The sequence below is a fragment of the Stigmatopora argus genome, chromosome 22, assembly GCF_051989625.1.
Source record: "Stigmatopora argus isolate UIUO_Sarg chromosome 22, RoL_Sarg_1.0, whole genome shotgun sequence".
In the NCBI taxonomy this organism is placed as follows: domain Eukaryota; kingdom Metazoa; phylum Chordata; class Actinopteri; order Syngnathiformes; family Syngnathidae; genus Stigmatopora; species Stigmatopora argus.
The window spans coordinates 12,271,450-12,291,352 of NC_135408.1; the positions used below are offsets into that span (position 1 = coordinate 12,271,450).

Here is a 19,903-nt window from a genome sequence, read left to right on the forward strand (position 1 = left end):
GTTGATGAACAAATGTGCCAGTTACAAAGAAAACGGTATAATATTCGTAGCATAAGGTCGATAGTAAAAGGAAAAGGCTAGCTTAAGAGATTGTTTAAATAAAATGCGCCTATAAAGCTTCATCAGACGTGATCCAGATAGCGTCATTGGACGGCCATCTAAATTTCAACATGTAAACGACGCCCTTTGACACTAGCTTCTGAATTTGCCTAAGATGGAAACATCATAGACAAAGTCAGAAGGAAGACGAGGCCTTGGTTTTAAATGTAAGATAAGGAGCACCTTATTTTACATTTAAAGAGGCCCGACGATTCTCCAATTATGCTTGGGGGGGGGATATTGGTTACGGGGAGGAAAGGAACGACGGCGTGCGTTCCCGTCAGCGACCGATCTTACTCCACGAGACGGGAAAAGCCGTCACTCACTTACTTACTTACGTACGCCCCGAGCGCTAAAAAGGCGTTGGTCTCTATCTGTACGTGTAGTATATGTATATCTGGGCTAGTTAGTTACCAATGCCGTTATTGTGATGTCACTACTACGACAGCCCACCGGAATGGAAGAAAAGCAAAATGCTTTGACACCCACACGGATACAGTTGAAACACTCTGCGTGAGTCGACTGTTTCAACATGTAGTGAGTGGATGGAAAGCAACTCAAAAGAAAATTATTCTAGCCTCCCAGGACAGATTGCAACAATGGACACCTTGACCTTGAGCGGCAGAAATCTTGAGGTCAAACACTTAAAACCTGCTTGAGAGTGTACCATAATAGTAGTGACCACAATTGTTCGGTTTTCCACAGAAGACGATTCGTTGGTGACCTGCTGATCCATTAAATATACAAATTTTTCGTATTCGTTCCAGTAGCCCATCTGAAAAACATCACACAAACGGTCAAGGTTATTACCGGGGAGAGAGATACGGTCGCGCGGAAATGGCCCGACACGTGGATGCTTTCGCCAGACGACAAAATTCTTCGCTCGGTCGGTGTTCGGCGGCCGATGGCGGCGACGGCGGCGGCGCTCGCCTCACCTGGGCTTCGCTCGAGCTCAGTAGGCGGAAGCTATTCATGCTTCCGCAAATGTTCTCTTACGTAACGAACGACAAAGCGCCAACGGGTCAAGTAAAACAAACTTCATCTTTTGCCGCTCTAATAATACAATGCACACGGGCTGTGATATAATCCAGACTTTATAATTCCGCTTTACTCGATGGCGCTCACGTTGGGCCGTGATTCGGGAGGGGCTGCCGGGGGCCGCCATTCAAATTTAATAAAGAGAACAAATAAGATCAAAATGGATTGAGGATTTCATTAGAAATCGTTTCCTCTACGGCAGAGGCGTCAAAATTAGCCACATTCACGCCGAGTGTATCTTACGTGAGACGGACAGACCACTCTATTTACAACCCAAAAAAGGTGGATTTACTGGTCGCCATTGATGGCGCGAGACATCCGATCCATTTTGAGCGGGCCATTGATTGGTCCACTTGAGTCAGTCCAAATGGATTGGACGTCCAGCACCATCAACGGCACTTTAGGTCAATCGAACCTCTATCATTGCAATTTTGCATCACTTTCTTTAAATTTATGTTCATTTTTTTAATGTATTCATTTTTTGAAATGATTCTATTTTGTAATTTTCTATTTGTTTTATATTTAAATATTTAAATTTTTCTGTAAATTCTAATCCAACCTAAATTTCCCAGCATTTCCTCTTGTTTTAGGGGGGGGGGGAATTTCTGGGATGCTTTCCATTGATTGGTCGCGTTTTTGTGCATTTCCAGGTGGGTTTTGGGCCATTTGTACACCCCACCGAGCGAAGAAGTTGAAGAGAAAGACATGGCTTACCTGGTGGTTGCTCTATTCTGAAGTCCGCTTCATTGTTTTGAAACAGCCGAAAAAGGAATTCATTTACATTCCGCTAGCTAAATTGGCCAAATAGAAGCACCCATAAAACGGGCCTTTCCTTTAGCATTTGCTCAGTCTCGGGCTAGCTCTTAGCTAGCACGTCCCGGTCCTCCGAGACCCCAAACCAAACGTAAAAGAGTGACGCTTATGGCGTATTGCGTTCAAATCCAAAGCGACTCCTCAAGAAAACTGAGGACAATGACAATTTACGGCTTGCTTTTGCATTTTAAGGGCTCGTCGCGTGACGACGGATGGCCACGCTAGAGTCGCCCGGACCCAAAATCCATCGAGAAAAGAGGTCAAACATCTGGTGTCAAGATCTCGTCCCTCACTTCCGACCGACCGACCGACCGACATACCTTCCTGAGGCCTCCCGTCTTCATTTCGTACACGTCGATGGTGTAGTTGGTTCTCCGTCCGAACGTGTCGAATTGGATGTTTCCCGTCATGCCTTGAACTTGAACCTATCACAAAAAGGAGAAAAACTGACATTTGTATTGTTTTTTTTCGCTTGTGCTTACTTGTTGCAAAAATCAAAATAAATGAACAAATAGAATCCCTACTTTATCGATGTTTTTTCATGTGTGTGTTTTTGGGGCTGTACTGTTTTTCAAATCAAACTAGTCCCTAATAGAATCCCCTTGTTTAACCATGTTTTTTTTTGTTTGTGTTTTTTTGGGGAGGCTATCTGTCCAGTTTATTTAAATCAAACTATTCCATAATAGAATCCCTACTTTATCCCTGTTTTTTCTCATGTCTGATTTGAATTAACCGTACAGTTTAAAAACAGGGATAAAGTAGGAATTCTATTAGGGACTAGTTTGGAATCGAGAGTATGGCTTCAACTTGCGTTTTTTTTTCATGGCTTTGAGATGCGCCCAATTCAGCCAAAACAAAAATGTGGCTCACCATTTTGAGAGCTCTCTCGATGTCGATGCCTTGACTCCAGGGCACGGCGGGATTGGCCAGGCAGTCGCCTGCGCTGCCCCTGCGCGAGACGTCCACGCGCTGGCGCCGGAGGTAGCGGAAGGCCTCGGAGATCACCAGCACGGCGTCGTGGGTCAGCGCCGACGTGTACTGTGGCGGGCCAGAAAACCCAAGCGCCGCGTTGGGAAATGCCGGAAGAAAAGCCGCCGTCCCGTCCCGCGGCAGATGGGCACCGCTCACCTTCAGCGGCGCATTCTTGGCTTCGGGGAATTCCCGTTCGTCCAGACGCTCCCAGCGTTGGAGGAACTGCTGCACCACGCTGCTGTCGGGGTTGATGATCTGGAAGCCCGTGATGTTGGCGCCGCCCGAAAACACCCGGTCCAAGCTCATGTTGGAAAAACCCTACGGGTCAAACGTTACAGACAAATTGACTAGAACACCACTGCAAAAGGAGGAATGTCCACGTGGACCTTTTGAGGACATTGTCCTGCATCTAATTAAATCTAATCCAATTGCATTTGGATGGCAATCACGTTAGTTTGTTTCTATTCATGGGATTTACGGCGGTGTCGATGCACTAAGACAGAAATGAACAAATTATTGATCCAAGTCCACTGCGAGTCTTTTTAAGGACACCATCATGCAACCAATTAAAAGGTAGATCAAATACTGACTCTTTGGTTCAATTCTATTTGGATTCTCGTGTACGTGATTAAATATCCAATCATGTTTGTTCATTTCTACTTGCGGGATTCACGGCGGTGTTGATGCCTTGAGACAGATAGAAACTCATTATTGTGTAACAGCCTCAATGGCCAGGAAACTAAAATATATAAGAAAAGTACCATAATATTTAGCACATTTTCCTGACAATATGATCCATTAAAATGTAAGTCAATGCATTTTCCTACGGTAAGCGAAGGCACCAAACGCATGCCCACTCTAAGCACATGCCCCCAAAATGAACTGTATATGATTATTGTTTTGTTGGCGGCTTTCTCACCAGGTTGGCGAGGATATAGTGGTAGCCGCGGGTGTTTTTTCCTGCAATCACCACCTACAGGAAGAAGAAAAAAAGAAAAAGAAAGAAAAGAAAAGAATTTCAAAATAAATAAATAAATCAAAACAGTGAGTCACAGCTTGCAACGGTGACGACGGAGCCAAGGTTGAACAACAAAGCCCGGTCGTGGGACCAAAAGAACGTCGTGCGAGAAACAAATGACATTTGCGCAACTTGTGAGTCCGCTTTTGCGTGTGGGAGACAGACACACACACACACAAACAAACAAACATGCATGCGTGCACACACACACACACACACACAAACACAAACACGTACCACACAGTGTTGCAGAGGCGAGAAGCCACGATGACACTGGCTGTTCCTTTCCATTAACTTCAACAAGTGAAATAAGGTCAAGGCTGCACTCTGGCTTTCGCTCTCTTTTCGACTCTGCAGTGAGCCCCCCCTTTCCCCTGGCCCCCTCCCCCACCTTCTAATTAGCAGCAAACGATGCAGTGCACTTGTGAATTTAACAGGCAAAATATTCTTTGCACAGCACACTGGCGCTTTGGCGCTTTGGCGCTTTCTATTTCTCCCTCAAAGAGCAGCGATCTTAAAAATGGCTGTGCGGAGGTGGCAAGTTGTGCTAGCGAAAGCGAGCCCCCCCAACGCTTCCCCCCCCCAACCGCTCCATTCCATTTTTCTACACCCCCACAGAGCACATTCAGGCAATGCAATGATTTGAAGCGCCCAGAGTGTCCTTCCTTCTCCTACCAGTTACAATTCCACCAAATTCCGCCCTTACCAAGATGACAATGGCATGTTTTAGCCAGAGTTAAAACATCAACAGCAATTCAAACTCCAGCACCCCCGCGGCCCTCCTCAGGATAAGCAGCATGGAAAATGAATGAATGATTGAAAAAAAAAATGGGATTTTTGACTTTATTTAAATATAATAACTTAATTCTCAATGACATTGGGGGAAAAAAAGCAATTTTAAAAATCCCATTTTAAGTGTCATTCATTCATTTTCTGAACCACTTCTCCTCACAAAGGTCGCAGGGGGTGCTGGAGCCTATTCCAACTAACTGCGGCACCAGGCAAGGGACACCCTGAATTGGTGGCCAGCCAATCGAAGGAGACGAAGGACAAGCCCAATTTTAAGGGTATTTATTTTAACACATTAGCTGCCATTGACATCCATCGGCGTCCAATTCCTTTCCAGCGGGGAAGGAAGGCTACCGGCAAACCATCGCCGCCAACCCTCTCGGTCCCTATTGGGCATCTCTCGGGGGTCAAGCGCGCTCAAGGTCACGGCGCCGACGGAATCCGACACCGGGCCATCCCCGGTCCCCGTCACGCCGAGACGTGGCGCGGCGCCAACGCTAGGTGTTTTAATGAGGCGCTTGGCATTTATTCCCCATTTGAGCCTTGTTTGCTCACGCGGGCCGGCCTTTGTGCCAGATCTTCCCCGCGGCTAGGAGGAGAGGCTATTTATAGGGAGCTCATTGTTGTTGCCGTTACGGGAGCGAGCGAGCAAACGAGCGAGCGAGCGAGCGAGCGAGCAAGCGAGCGCCGCGTGTCCTACTTAAGTTTGCGCCGGACCATATTGCATTAAAGGCAGTATGGATGTCACGGCCGGCGCGAGGAGGCGTTCTCCCGGGAACGCCAAGCGTGCAAGGCCTGCCTATTCTGTCCATCCTCTTTAATCAATTCATTTGTATGACTTAAGTGCAGACTTATTGTTGCCCCGAGCGTCTGTGCGCGTCTAGCGTGCTAGCGCTTGATTTATGAAGCAACCTGGATTTGGTTGCTCCCCGCCCGCCTTTGTATCTTTGCACCGTTCGGTGGAACGTCCATTCGGCGACCTGTCCGTCTGTCAAACGTCCGTCGGCGAAACGTCTTCAGGCGAATCATCCGGCCACGCTTGCCTACGTATTTACGTTGTGGACTACTTATGTATAACTTATTTATTATGTTGACTATTTATTTGATGATTTATTTCTTTGTTGTTTTTGTGCACTTGCCTACTTATTTATGTTGTGGACTACTTATGTATAACTTATTAGTTTGTTGTTGTTATTGGTGCGCTTCCCTACTTATTTATGTTGTGGACTACTTATGGCTATTTATTTTTTACTCACTTGTTTGTTGTTGTTATTTGCGCACTTCCCTACGTATTTATGTTGTGGACTATTTATGATGACTACTTATTTATTTATTACTTATTTGTTTGTTGTTGTTATTTGTGCACAAGCATTAAATTCAATTCCAGCGCGTGCACTGACAATGTGCAAACAGTTTTTGCGACTCACGAGGGAAAACGGCAGTTGGCCGAGGAAACAAATAGTTTGGAGGCTGTTCCATCCCCCCTTCCTGCCCGAAGTGGCGAACCAATGCGGCCCTATTTGCTTTCTTTTAAACTCTTCTAAACGAAGCCGGCGACATGCGGTTCCAACGAGTCCGTTTCATTTGCAATTTCATCGGGACCGGATTCCGCCAGAGGAAGAAGACAAAAGGGGAAAAGTATTTGCCTTACCTGGCCCAGAATGGCGTTGATCCTGTTGACCTCGCAGTCCACCAGGAAGCGTTTCTCCTGCCGGCGGTCCATCTCCTCGATGATGCGCCGGTAGTCGGCCGGGTCCGCAATGTTCCCCACCGAGCGGGCGGTCACCTGCCAGTTGTTGGCCACGGCCGACTCCATGATGGCCTGGAGGATGGCGAAACCTGGGGCGGAAAACACGCAGCTGCGTTCAAGCGGGGGCACTCGGAGCCAAGTTACATTTAAAAAAAATCCGGGTCAGGGGAGGAGGAACTTGTGTTGACATTTTTACTGGGTGCATGTCTGGCTTCTCAAGATTGCAGAAAATTGGACGTCTTGTTAGGTCAAATTAGTAAGGTGGGGGAATGCCTTTCTGGGGTGGAAAAAAAAAAGCGGAATCTGCAAAACGAATGGCCGTTAGACGACATCTTGTGAAGCGTCAAAGTGGAGTAGAAAGCTGTCATTTCAACTGTTATCGACACAATGGTTGCCCTCCACAGTTCAGGGACACACAACACTTTTTGTTGTGTTCTTTTGTCCAATCAATATACGACCGATGGATTGAGAAAGTAGGTCATGACCACATGAAGCCTGGAAACCTTTTTTTTCTAAAGTGCTCCACATCCATCCTGCCAATGCTGACCTCAAATGAAATTTAGTACTACTAACATACGTGCGTTTGGTAAAAGCGGAAAATCCGTTGAAATGACAAGGAATACGACATATTGCTTTGCCTTTGTCCGATTATTATTATTATTATTATTATTATGACAAGTTAGCCCCTGGAAAAGATTTTTGTGCCCTTTTCGACGTGTCCGCTTTTCTATTCACCTGACACCAACAATACAAAAATACACACGCGAGAACTAAAAATGTCAAAGGCAAACCGAAAGAGAGAGAAAAAAAGTCTTTTTGTGGGCCAAGAAGTGACAAAGTCTTGTGGTCCTTGGCTTGACTTTGTAAACAGATGGCGCCTTTTAAAAGCCCCATCGGGCCGGATGACGATCAAGGACACTTTAGCGTCTCCATTATTTTTCCTCCTGGATTGACTGTAGACCATAATATATCATTTTGGACTCGCTCGCTATCCTATTGTGTCATCATGATACAAAAGGGATTAGCATCATTATCTTTAATTGAGCGTCTGATAGGCTAGCCAGTAATAGTCAGTCATCCGCACAATCGCTCATGTTTTTCTATTTTTGGCATCATATCTAGCTCCCGTTATTATTAAGGTGGTCCAATATTTTTTTTACGGGCCACCCTATCTGGGTCCCGTTATTATTAAGGTGAACCATTATTTTTTAGGGCTTTTTTTTCTTCTTGTCTACGTTGAGAACAAAGCGAGGCTGACGTCACGTCACGCGACCGGCGTTCTTCAAGTCAATAGTTCAGCCTGCCTAGCAAGTAGCGCCTGGGTTGTCTCACGCGTGAGTCAGTCATCGTCCCGTCCCCCCGCGGGGGAGGAGACCACCTCTCTCAAATCCGAAAGAAGCTTTAGAAACCCATTGAAAGCGTTTCTAAGCAAGCTCGGAAACAGAAAAACAAAATTTGCACCTCTACTGTCAGATATTTAAAAAAAAAAACGCCTGAACTGGGAAAATACTGTTAAATATGCAAATGCACCCTTAGTTTACAAATTCTTCCATCACAAAGCTCCTCCTCCACGGCAAGATTTTGTACCAAAAAAAAAGAACATGAACAAGAGCTGGCTCTAGAGGTGACTGTGAAGTTCCCTTCAAAAAGAGGACTCAATTAGCCAAAGAAAATTCTCTGTTCATACCTGGAACTCAATTCCAATTAACGTTAACATTATCGTCTCTGGACCTCTTGGCCAATCATCTTAAAGCCTGGCTGTTAGACCAACAAAATTGCCATGACAACGCTGTTTAAAACTGTGCTACTTACGAATGTGTGTCATGGTTTACCTTCAACCTGTACAAGGGACTAAAGATGGAAATTAGAAATATGACATATTTACATATACATGTTCATTAATATGTGCTGACCCTTCATGAAATAAATCAAAGTCAAAAACATACAAACTAAAACCTAATGCCCGGATAAGAAGACTTTACACGTGTGCAATTAGCTTGGAGAGGAAATGGCATGGAGGAAAAAAGAAAAAAAGAAAAACCCTTTCACTGAAAAATGACATGTCATCAAAGAAAGAAAGAAGTCCTTATCTCTTGGCCATTGTGGATTTGCTAACAGCACGTTGAGCTTCGTTTCCTGTTTGCGCTGGTGCCTGTGATCATTGTCAAATTGGCAAATCAGACGGGGCAAAGAGAGGCGATAAAGCGCGCTTTCAAATGCCACGCGGCCCTTTTTCCAGCTCGCTCGCTCGTCGCTGGCTTTCTCCAGCAGAGCAAAGAATAGCCAGATTTTCCGACGGGGCCGGCGGGGAGCTCGCGTGTCACGTCACTCTCCTTCATAATGCATTAAGACGTCTGCTCTAATGGCTTTTGGTTATCCTGAAAGCTATAGTCCGGAAATAGAAGGGGGGGGGGGGGGCGGCTTGACGGCGAAAGGGAGTCGTTCCGTCAGATTGGACGCTCGTCGCTCTCGACGGTGGCCCGCCAGTTAACGATGACCAAATACGGATTGAACTTGATTGTTGGGAACAAGATAGAAGGCCGCCAAATCAATTGGAGCACAAACAGTGCAGCAACGCAAAGCGCAGAGAATGGACTTGGCCCTACCCATGGTACTCGGATGATTCGCCTAAAGACGTTTGACAGACGGACAGGTCGCCGAACGGACGTTCCAACGAACGGTCATTCGCAGGATGCTCCAAAATGTGACATTTCCAAAGAAAAAAAAATGGCCCTTTGTGACCACAAGCACAAAAACTTTGCTGACTCCGAGGTTCCGTCACCCCCTAACTCGCCCCTCCACGTCCCCCTTTTTATTGACTCCCTCCCTTCCATTCAAGACGTTTCTGCTTTAAGACAGCTAAGCGAGAGATGAAATTCTTCAGCCCCTGGATTCATTGAGTTGCCCTTCTACTTGGTAATTGGAGCAGTTTACTGTATTCATGATAAAAATAGAAGGCTGGCGTATCTTGCTGCGTGTTTTCGGTGTGCTGTTCCATTTTGTCACGCGTGAGCGCGCAGACCTCGCGGCCGCTTTGCCCCGCGTACGCTTTAAACGCGCCGACTATTGTGCCGAGATGGCAGAGAAAGAGCGTGTCTTCTCCTCGCCGTCTCGATACGGCCGTGGCCCGAGGCGGCCCGGCGTAAACGCTCCGTCCGCGGGTCGCCACGCGGGATTTTTCCCTTAAACACGTAAACACCGTCAAAGCGGGTTTATGTTTCAAGCGCTTTCTTGTTTTTTTTTAACTTTTTTACCACGCATTCCATTTAACCATGACAATCGTGGCGGATAACGTTTGTGCGTGGGTTTTCTCCGGGTGCTCCGGTTTACTCCCACATCCCCAAAATAGGCATGCTAGGCTAATTTAGCGCTCTAAATTGTCCCTAGCTAGGAGTGTTGGTTTGCGATCGGCTGGTCACCGATTCAGGGTGTACCACACCTAGTTAGCTGGGATGGGCTCCAGCACCCCCTACGACCCATGTGAGGACAAGCTGTTTGGAAAATGAACGAACGAATGAAAACCGCACTAAATTTTGCTCCGCTATAATTTCGTATTTACAAAATGGACAATCAATTGCACCTTGAAGCGGCGAATAGAAAAGCAAACACTTGCAAAAGCATTTGACATGAAAGCGGGGAAAACTGGCGAACGCCAAGGTTGAGCCGCCATCAAGGTGATCACAGCCTTTTAAAATGCCTGTTATTGTTTAAAAGGCGCTTTATTCATATTATCTGCCAAGTCCCTCCATTTTTGCTTCAAGGCGCCCAAAGAACTGTCCAAGGTGCTGAAGTTCGCCACAATCACTCCACAATCGCATCCACGCGCATTAACCCACAAATAAATATTTCAAAGTCCCTCATCTTCGAGCCTGCAAAAATCTAGTATTAAATAAAAGTCAAGTCATAAAGTAAGTGTTATTTTCTGCCCAAGGAATGTCCAGATTTGACTTCAATCCGGAAAAAAAACAAGCTGAACACTTTCCCTCCATGATTTCCAAACTCTAGACTTTCAGTATTTTGCTTTACAAAAATAAAATTCTTGAAAAAATATCTTGGTTGGGAGTTCTTTGACTATTTTGCAGTCGCCGGAATAAATAGAAATAGAAATACATATCTGGATTTTATTTAGGGCTCTATTGGTGATCATTCGAAGGATTATTATTTATTTTTTGCATCGCAAGAAAAAAATCGATTGTTTAAATGTTGCCCAAATGTTCCTGTTGTATCGTTTCTGGGTGAAAAAGTGATCATTTAGCCTTTTCTTAAAAATGGTCCGAAAATGGGCTGACAGTTGGAGATCACTAATTCCATCATTTTCCTCAATGCCATTCAGTTGAATGGCAACTCTAATTGTGCGCCAGTGTGTGCTGTGCATATATGAAATCCAAATGTTGCGTTTATGCAAACGATAAAACCTAACAAAAGCATACAGACGCATCATTTACCGAAAGGAAAGGAAGTAAGCCTCCCAGTTTTAGCGCAAGCGTTGTTTAATGACAAATTCATGTGTGGCGCCCGCTTGGTGGATTTTTCTCATTAGCCTGCCTTTGTTTTGGGGACCACTTGAAAAGCATTTTTGATGATCTTCCGTCGCACTTATGGAACTTTATGGAACGTCAAAGAGTCGTCAAATAGGAAGAAAAAGAGGCTCTTGAAAGTCAAGTGTGGAAAGGAGTCCAAACACATCCACATAATGCGGCCATCTTCTATTGTGCTCTGCCGTTTCTGTCTTCGCGCTTCCAATGTGAAAGATCTACCTAAGCTGTCAGGGTGACTAAATACATTGGACTCCTCATTCGCCATCCATGGCGGCTAATAACTAACTTCAAGTGAAATGGCTCCTCACTGCAGTCCAGGGGAATTTGCCCCGACCGAGCAAACAAAACTGCCAGCGTAAAATGAGACCAGTGGTAGCAGCTGGAAAAGTACACGGCGCGCGGGCTAACCGTTAGCGACGTCCGTGTAAAAGGAAGTGACAGGCCGACCGCGAATGGGAAGTAACGAGTGCGCTTTTTCGCCCGCAACAATTTATGGCCCGGGAGGCCAAAGGAATGTTGGACGGGCAGACGCGGGCGCACGGCGATTGGCTGCGGCTCGGTGACGTCATCATTGAAAATGTCCTCATTTAACAGCCTGGAGGCAGTTGCAAAAAAGAAAGAAAGAAAGAACGGGCTTCCTGAACTGGGCAACATCTGGTGTTCACCAGCTGGCCACTGGAGTGGGACCTTGCCACTTTTATTCACGCTAACGCTAATTGAATTAGCCGTTTGCTTTCAGGCCAAAATAGAGCCGCATGCTTCAATGTGTGCCTCGTGGATTTGGGGAGGAATGTTTTTCAACGTCGAAGCCGTCGCCGGAATTGAAGAACGTTGAGTAATAAATGCGGGGGGAAAAATACATTTGAAAAAAAAGGGAAATTGAAGGAAGATTTGCCACGATGAAATGACACCAAATCTATTATTTCATGACTCGACAACTATTTTACTGATGAATTGTAGACCTCGCCTCGGATGAAACCCAATCTTCCAAAAGCCAAGGAGCGGCGAAGGCCTTGCCGCAGAGGCCCGGCGGGGAGGAGGCGGCCACGACGGGCCGGCCGAGGCGCCGCTCGGTAAACACGAGCCGCGGGGATCCGTCCCGAGCCGCCGCGTTTACACCGCGTCTGGCTGCCGGGCGTCAAAGACGGAGGGTCGGCGAGGAACGGCCGCGTGGCTCAGGGGAGCTCAGGCGCCGCGCCGCGCCACGTTAATCACTCTGTCGACGTCTCGCCGGCGGCCCAATTACGGCCTCCGGCGATCCGTCGCCCAAAGGCGTCGGGAAGCGACTCCTCCAATGGCAAAGCGTGACTCCCTTGCCGATCGTTAGCTAGCGAGAAATAAGCTTTGAGGGGGAAAAGGCGGGATTTTTACGATAACCAAACTAAAAAAACATCCGTTTAATGCAAAATAGTCAAAAATATCTCCCATGTTTCATTGTTTGTGCCTTGTGGGTTGCTAAAAACAACCTACAATGAACACCCATTAAACGCAAAATAATCAAATATAACTCATGTTTCATTGTTTTTGCCTTTTAGCTTGCAAAACAATAACAAAACTACAATTAATACCCGTGGAACGCAAAACTGTCAAATATAGCTCCCATGTTTGATTGTTTGTGCCTTTTGGGTTGCAAAAAAAAACCCTACAATGAACACCTATTAAATGCAAAATAATCAAATATAACTCCCATGTTTCCTTGTTTGAGCCTTTTGGTTTGCAAAACAATAACAAAACTACAATGAATTCCTGTGAAACGCAAAATTGTCAAATATATCTCCCATGCTTCCTTATTTTTGGCTTTTGGCTTGCTAAACAATAACAAAAGTACAGAAAACACCATCTTAATGCAAAATTGTCAAATATATCTTCCATATTTCATTGTTTGTGCCTTTTGGGTTGCAAAACAATAACAAAAGAAGAGAGAAAACCCGTTAGAACGCAAAATGATCGAATTTATCCCCCAGGAATTCCATCCTCCTCGTCGGTAGTAGACACAACACACTTAACGTCGTCCGAGCGACGCTCGCTATTCCGAGTGAGCAGATGACAAGACGCCCAATTGGAACGGGAAATATGTAACGAGAAGGAAGCGTGGGGGGGTTCGGCGGCGAACGGAGCGCTCTCGTCCTAGAAATGCCGTTTAAAAATATCTTTGGACGGTGACATGACACTTATCGGGAGGAAGGACGTTCAAAGTGTTCATTCATCTGGTCTAATGGTCGGTAGCAGGTGGGCTTCAATCTAACCCCGGAGCGCAATTAAGGACACGTGTTCTCACCTCTGTCGGTGTCGTAGAGGTAGACAAACTTCTCCCACTTGTAATGGTCCAGCAGACTGAGGACGGCGCCGCGCAAGGCGGGCCTCATCTGGATGACAAATTGCGCGTCCACGTCCACGGGGAAGCTGGGCGTGATGAAGGAGGTGTGCAGCGCCCCGCAGAAGGAGGTCAGCGTGTTCATGGACTTCCTGTCGTAAAAGCCGAAGATGGCGTAGACTCCTCGGGAGAACTGAGAGCAGACTGCACACACACACACACACAATTAAACGTTGATATTTCTGTACTTACTGCTCATAAATGATAAGAATACTCCAGTTACATCCTTTCCAGCTAAGCCCAAAATAATGGAGAAAAAAAGGCTCAAATAAAGCCAATTAGTCCGCCATGATATGAAACTTTAATTGTTTGAAAATGATGCACATGATTTTCTTCTCCACTGGAATAACTGGTGGTGGGACATCTGGCCCGGCACCCTCGGCTCGCCTTTGGGCTTCTTGCATTTCACTCGCTAAAATAATGAGGAAATCATCCCCCACTCCAAAAAAAACAAAAAAAAATCTAAATAAACACGAGCGTGCAAATGCCAGATTAAGATACGCCGCAGCATCCTTTCCGCGTTGCCATCTTCGGCTGAGAAAGAAACAAAGTGTTGGGTTTATTCTGGGATGTTACTATATGTTCATTAAGCATTTAATAGGTCATGAAGTTATAATTTAATTTGTGCTATACTTTATGTTGGGACCGAGTAAGCTTAAGGACACCTTCCCCCCACAGCTGCTTTGGAGGCCAGTTCATTGTTTTCAGGACTATTGACTGAACAGGACACCATGTTCCAGGCCGAGACTGTTGATCTGAGTTGCCAATGAAGATCTACGAGGGACTCTTAAATTGCTTTGACTTGGATTCCGGCAGATGGCGATCATCGAATCAACTTCCGAAAATACTCGCATTATTGTTTAAAAATTCTGTTGCTCTGTTTACCTTATAAAGAAATTATTATGCTTATTTGTGCAAATTCTTACGCAGTTGTTTTGGTTTCCGATCCAATATGAGATTGATGTGGCAGTTGTTTTTTGACCTTAATGGTGTTATTCGGTTAGCTTATGCAATGGTTTGAATCAGATGACCTCAAATGTTTTGATTAAACACTAAATTAAACGACTAAATTGACAGAGGAAGATGCCGTTTCTTTAGAATCATCTTGGACGAAGGCGAGTCGGGAGTGATTTTCCTTGCAAGTTGTAGCCAGAGTATGTTAATGATGTCTCACTGTTTTGATTGAGTGTATTAATAATAAACCTATCACAAAGTCCAAGCGTAAAAGCTGAACGATAGACTTAAAAGGGTCGACGTGATAACAAATGTCCAATTGAATTTCCCTTCCGTATAAAAAAAACACTCTTTTGAACGGACGTGAAGCCAAGCGCTGCAAAAAAAAATGAACGGACCAACCGCCGCTTGAAATTCAGAGGACGATGACGTCGATATACCCGTAAAAAAAAAAAAAACATGGAGGCCATAAAGCATTCACTTGGATATGCTAGCGCTTCACTTTTTTTGCATTGACAGCTTTTTTTTCCTCTGGGAAGAATACAACGGCAAAGAATATTCCTGTCATTTGTTTTATTACCTAAAGGGGAAAAGGCTTCTTTTTTATTCCCTTTTTTTGTACTGCTGCCCAGAATACTAATCCAGGTTTTATAGACGTGATTATTACTAATAAGAGGTGCTCGGGTGATGATGGTTTGGCAGCTCTCGGTATTGCACAGCTGTCCAAACTTTTTGAAAAATTAAAGGCTCCAACAGCCAATTTGAAACTATTCCAAAAATATATATATATATATATATATATATATATATATATATATATATATATATATATCTTTATACATAAGGGATAGAAGGTAGTGAAATTTGCAAAATTTGCAGCCACCCCAAAAAAGATGGGTTCATATTTTGATGCTCGTGTATGTTAAAAAAAAGGCGAAATTCTCCACTATATTGACTTGAGACTCCATCTTGGTCTTCAACCAAGCCTGAATTCAAGCTTCTTTTATAGGCAAAATTCAATGATATTTTCATAGTGAGTTGTGGGCCAATCAAAAGTGGCCAGCGTGGAGTAGTGGAACATTCCAAAATATCTATGCTTTTCTATCTAGTTGCTCTTTTGACAGGGTCGTTTTTGACATCTTGGCAAGGATCGGCTAGTCTACTAAATATATTGTGACAATATTTCTGCTGCACTTGTTGACGTGACGTAACGTCGTGCATTATGTAACAGCTCAATGTCTCCGGATTTTGGATGCCTTTCCTTTGTTTTTCTTCTCGGCCGGGTCAATGTCGCAAAAAAAAAAATGCTATTCTGGATGCTGTTTACGCTAGAATTGTTTTTTTTTAATAGGCAGGTGTAATAAATCTGCTGAATGACAAGAACATACATTTAAGCTATTTATCCTTCTTCATTCTTTCTTTCCAGCTTGTCCCCCTTTTTTAATGATTGTCCATCTATCAAATCAAAAAGGATTTCAAGTTGCCCTATGTGTCCTCTGATTATTATTATTATTATTTTTTTAAGCGGCCCTGGGAGGAAAAAGTTGCGGCTTTGTTTTCTCACGCATGAGAAGCTGGAAGCTAAGATGATGTTTTGCTGCACCCGGAAAAAAAAAAATGCAGCGTGCTCAAGTCGGATTTGGAGCAGAGGAAGAAAAGCGCCAATTGTGACAACGTTGCCGCAGCGTCGCCCTCGCGCCGCTTGTCACAAGTCGTCGGCGTCGTCGCCGCCGTGGAGACACGCGAGCACGCCGCGAGAGGCGAACGCATCCGGCGAGAAAAATTCCCTTTTACGTCACCACGTAAAAGCCAATAAAAAAAGACTTTAGGATTCGAATGCGAGCGCGTCACGAGTCGAGCGCTTTTCCTTCGCTTTCCTACGGCGGCGGCGGCCATCTTTTCAGCGGCGGCGTGCTCTCTGTTTACAGAAAGCCGGAGGCGTTTGCGCACAGAGAGTAAACTTGCACCATGCATAACATCAACGCCATCCCAGAGCAAAAGAAAACATCTCAAATTCAGTGAATACTACGTTTGGTATCGGGCTTACAAATGAATACGCTCTAATGAAGAGATATTTGTCATCCAGTTAACAGATTGTTGTCGCATTGGCGGGATATTTTTATTCAGGAAACGGGCGCGCTTTCAGCATTTCTTTATATTTTTGTGCATTTCCTCGCATCTTTCATACGAAATTGAGAGACTAATAATAATTATAATCGGACATTTGACTCATTTTAAAGGGTTTAGTTGTGTGAGGACCATGGGACCAATTTGAGAATTTACATATAAAGTACACCTCTACTTACAAAATGTTCAAGTTACGAAAAACGCCTTGGAACCAATTCATTTGGTAAGTAGAGGTAGGACCGTACAGTAATACCTTGACATCCGAGAAATTTGAGATACGAGGAAAATTCCGAGCTAGTATTTGCCTTGAGATACGAGACAACTAAAAAACCTACAGTCAGTCTGTACTGAATAATGTGATAATTCAATAAAAAAGATGGTTTTCCTTTGTAATATCCTGTTTTGGGTGGGTGATTCTTTTGTATTTAGTTCATGTTTATGGGAAAAATTGATTTGCAATAGGAGTAAATTGACATACGAGCTCAATCCCGGAACGCATTAAGCTCGTATCTCAAAGTATTACTGTACAAGCTTAGCCTTTTTTTGGGGCTATTTTGTTTTTATTTGCCCGCAAAAGAAAATACGCGCTCACCCAAATGATTTCCCACTTTATTAAAGAGCAATCTGAAGCCAAGCAGGCACACCAGTCAGACCAAATATGTTATTTTAGTCATCCGGGTTGCATAATGACTCGCTACCCTTGGGGTGCGTTGGTGGGGGCGAATGGGAGGGGGGGGGGTCTTCAGCAAGTGAAAGTGCTGATTATTTTGACACATTTCTATTCCGCCCAGAGTGATAGGTTAGTCATTGTCGGGCTCCGCCGCGGCTCACGTCGCTCATTTTCATAATGAGGTGGCGAGACCACGCAGATGAAAAATGGGCCCCATTTCAGCGGGAAAAAAATGCCGCCTTTTGTGAGATCACCCCTTTTAAAGCTGTCGTCGTCCTCTAGCGAGGTCACTCCATGAAAGACGCCGACCGATCCCGGCCGGCCGGCAAACGCATTTTATTGGCTGTTTTGATCAATAGCGCTCCGCTTTGTTCCCCAGTGGAAAAATCGATGCACTTCGGGCCGGAAAACGCAGCGGCGGCGGCGGCCTTGTCGTTGCCACATTGTGTGAATCGTTCAAAAACAAATGCAAGTCACCACGTTAATAAGACGAAATAAGAACATGTCACGGATACCGCGATAGACAGCTCGCCGTTTCGGACGGCCGACGTCAACGTCGTTTTTGGAAGCCCTTTTTTTGCATGAGCTGGCAACGGAGCTTTTTGATGTCTGCTCGGGGCCTTTTTTGTCTGACGGCGCTTTGTACTCGTGCGAGTTGTTGAAAGCCAAACGCGTGGCGTCACCAGGCAACGGCGTGTCGGTAGATGCGAGAATTTTTTGTTTGCCATCGTCGGCGGGCTGCCGGGGGATAAGTCGGAGATTCCGGGCAAATATCCGCCATGTTAGCGTCTAATTAGCGGGGAGAGACGGCGTTTCACGCCGAGCCAAGACAACATGACATCCCTCGGTATTCGTCGCCGGCGTTAACTACAAAGTTTGGGCAAAATACACGACGACAAGTGACATACATGCTGAAACATGTTTCATGGTTTGCGCCTACGATGACAAAACTAAAAAAAAACATCCTTTAATGCAAAATAGTCAAAAATATATCCCATGTTTCATTGTTTGTGCCTTTTGGGTGGCTAAAAATAACCTACAATGAACACCCATTAAACGCAAAATAATCAAATATAACTCGTTTCATTGTTTTTGCCTTTTAGCTTGCGAAACAATAACAAAACCACAATAAATACCCGTGGAACGCAAAATGGTCAAATATATCTCCCACGTTTGATTGTTTGTGCCTTTTGGGTTGCAAAAAAAACCCTACCATGAACACCCATTAAATGCAAAATAATCAAATCTAACTCCCATGTTTCCTTGTTTGAGCCTTTTGGTTTGCGAAACAATAACAAAACTACAATGAATTCCCGTGAAACGCAAAATTGTCAAATATATCTCCCATGCTTCCTTGTTTTTGGCTTTTGGCTTGCTAAACAATAACAAAAGTACAGAAAACACCATCTTAATGCAAAATTATCAATTATATCTTCCATATTTCATTGTTTGTGCCTTTTGGGTTGCAAAACAATAACAAAAGTAGAGAGAAAACCCATTAGAAGGCAAAATAATCGAATTTATCCCCCAGGAATTCCATCCTCCTCGTCGATAGTAGACACAACACACTTAGCGGCACACTGAATACACTAGACGACTTAAAAGTGAATCTTTGGCAACAATAAGCACCTGCCTCAAGCAAGACAGAGGCCGCTTTGGGATAGAGTTTGTTGACTACTCACAGGCATGCGTGACGGAGAAACTGTTGGACGACTCCAGGTTGTCCACGTTGTAGTTGAGGTGGAAAGGTTTCTCCGTGGCGTTCTGGTTGGTGTTGTACAGCTGAACCGCAAAGCGGAAGGCGCTGTGCTCCTGGACGGTGGAGCGCATGAACAGGCCACCTAACAACAAACACCAATTTACACAAGTGCTGCTACTTGCCCATCAAATGCTATATATACCAACAACAACAACAACAACAAAACATGAATTTAATGGCTACGTGAATCCTGATTGCAAGCTCACTAAAAAGTATTGAACGCTGAGAGCTAGCAGTTAAACAACCTGAAATGACGAGTAGGCCGGTGGTTTTGATACGACGACAGGTGACGGGCCAAGTGCAAATTTGGACGTCCATCGCCGTAAGTGGCGGCCAAAACACTCGGCATGGAAAGACAAGTGGCCTTGGACTAAGCCGAATTGTTTTCTTGGACAAATTCGCAGTCGCCATCGCCCACTCTCAAGCGAACTTGAGCTTGTCAATCAATACGACTGGCCGCTGGCCGCTGGCCGCAGCAGCTGCGCCCAATCGTATTGATTGGCCCTTTGCGTCTGTGAACGGACGGACAGAAGACGAAAACGGCTTACCGATGTTGATTTGGGTGGGAAATCCGGCCGTGGAGACGCTGCAGAAACAGCAACAAGACAAGCAAAGTGTGGCCACGACGCCCGGCCACATTTTGGACATCCGACAAGTGACGAGCAACTCCTGGCCAACAAACACGAGCGCCACGGAGCGTCAAAGTCAGCTCGCTGGAGGATAGGATAGGATAGGATAGGATAGGATAGGAAGGGAAGGGGAGGCTTGTTGGTTGGCTGGATGGATGAATGGCTCGGCTTTAGAAATCCAGCAGATGTGCGTCAACTCCAAAACGTGTACGTATTCTGATAGCTCCCCCCACCCCACCCCAAAAAAGAAAAAAATAAACAAAAAGATGGTGGAGAAGAGAAAGACGAGCTCCTGTTTGCAATACCAGGAGCTCGCAAATGGTGCCTGAGTGAGAAAAAGGAAGGGAGGAGGGGGAGAGAAAGAGAGAGAAAG

At 45.1% G+C, this 19,903-nt stretch overlaps 1 protein-coding gene across 8 annotated transcripts in view; it reads right to left on the reverse strand.

Moving 5' to 3' along the window:
- LOC144067648 (glutamate receptor 3-like) overlaps positions 1-19,836 on the reverse strand; it is a 46,516-nt gene extending 26,680 nt beyond the window's left edge. For 4 of the 8 annotated variants that reach the window (XR_013298012.1, XR_013298013.1, XM_077591441.1 and 1 more), the window contains exons 1-9: positions 19,450-19,836; positions 18,825-18,983; positions 13,296-13,535; positions 6,381-6,568; positions 3,842-3,895; positions 3,079-3,240; positions 2,821-2,988; positions 2,271-2,375; positions 767-874 (exon numbers count right to left, since the gene is read on the reverse strand). Coding sequence is in view for 5 of the 8 variants with exons in the window: in XM_077591441.1 (XP_077447567.1) it covers positions 767-874; positions 2,271-2,375; positions 2,821-2,988; positions 3,079-3,240; positions 3,842-3,895; positions 6,381-6,568; positions 13,296-13,535; positions 18,825-18,983; positions 19,450-19,549 (1,284 nt within the window). In the remaining 3 variants the exon portion in view is untranslated. The remainder of the gene's footprint in view (positions 1-766; positions 875-2,270; positions 2,376-2,820; positions 2,989-3,078; positions 3,241-3,841; positions 3,896-6,380; positions 6,569-13,295; positions 13,536-18,824; positions 18,984-19,449) is intronic. The other 4 variants (XR_013298011.1, XM_077591437.1, XM_077591438.1 and 1 more) reach the window with 3 other exon arrangements.
- Positions 19,837-19,903: the final 67 nt, after the last annotated feature.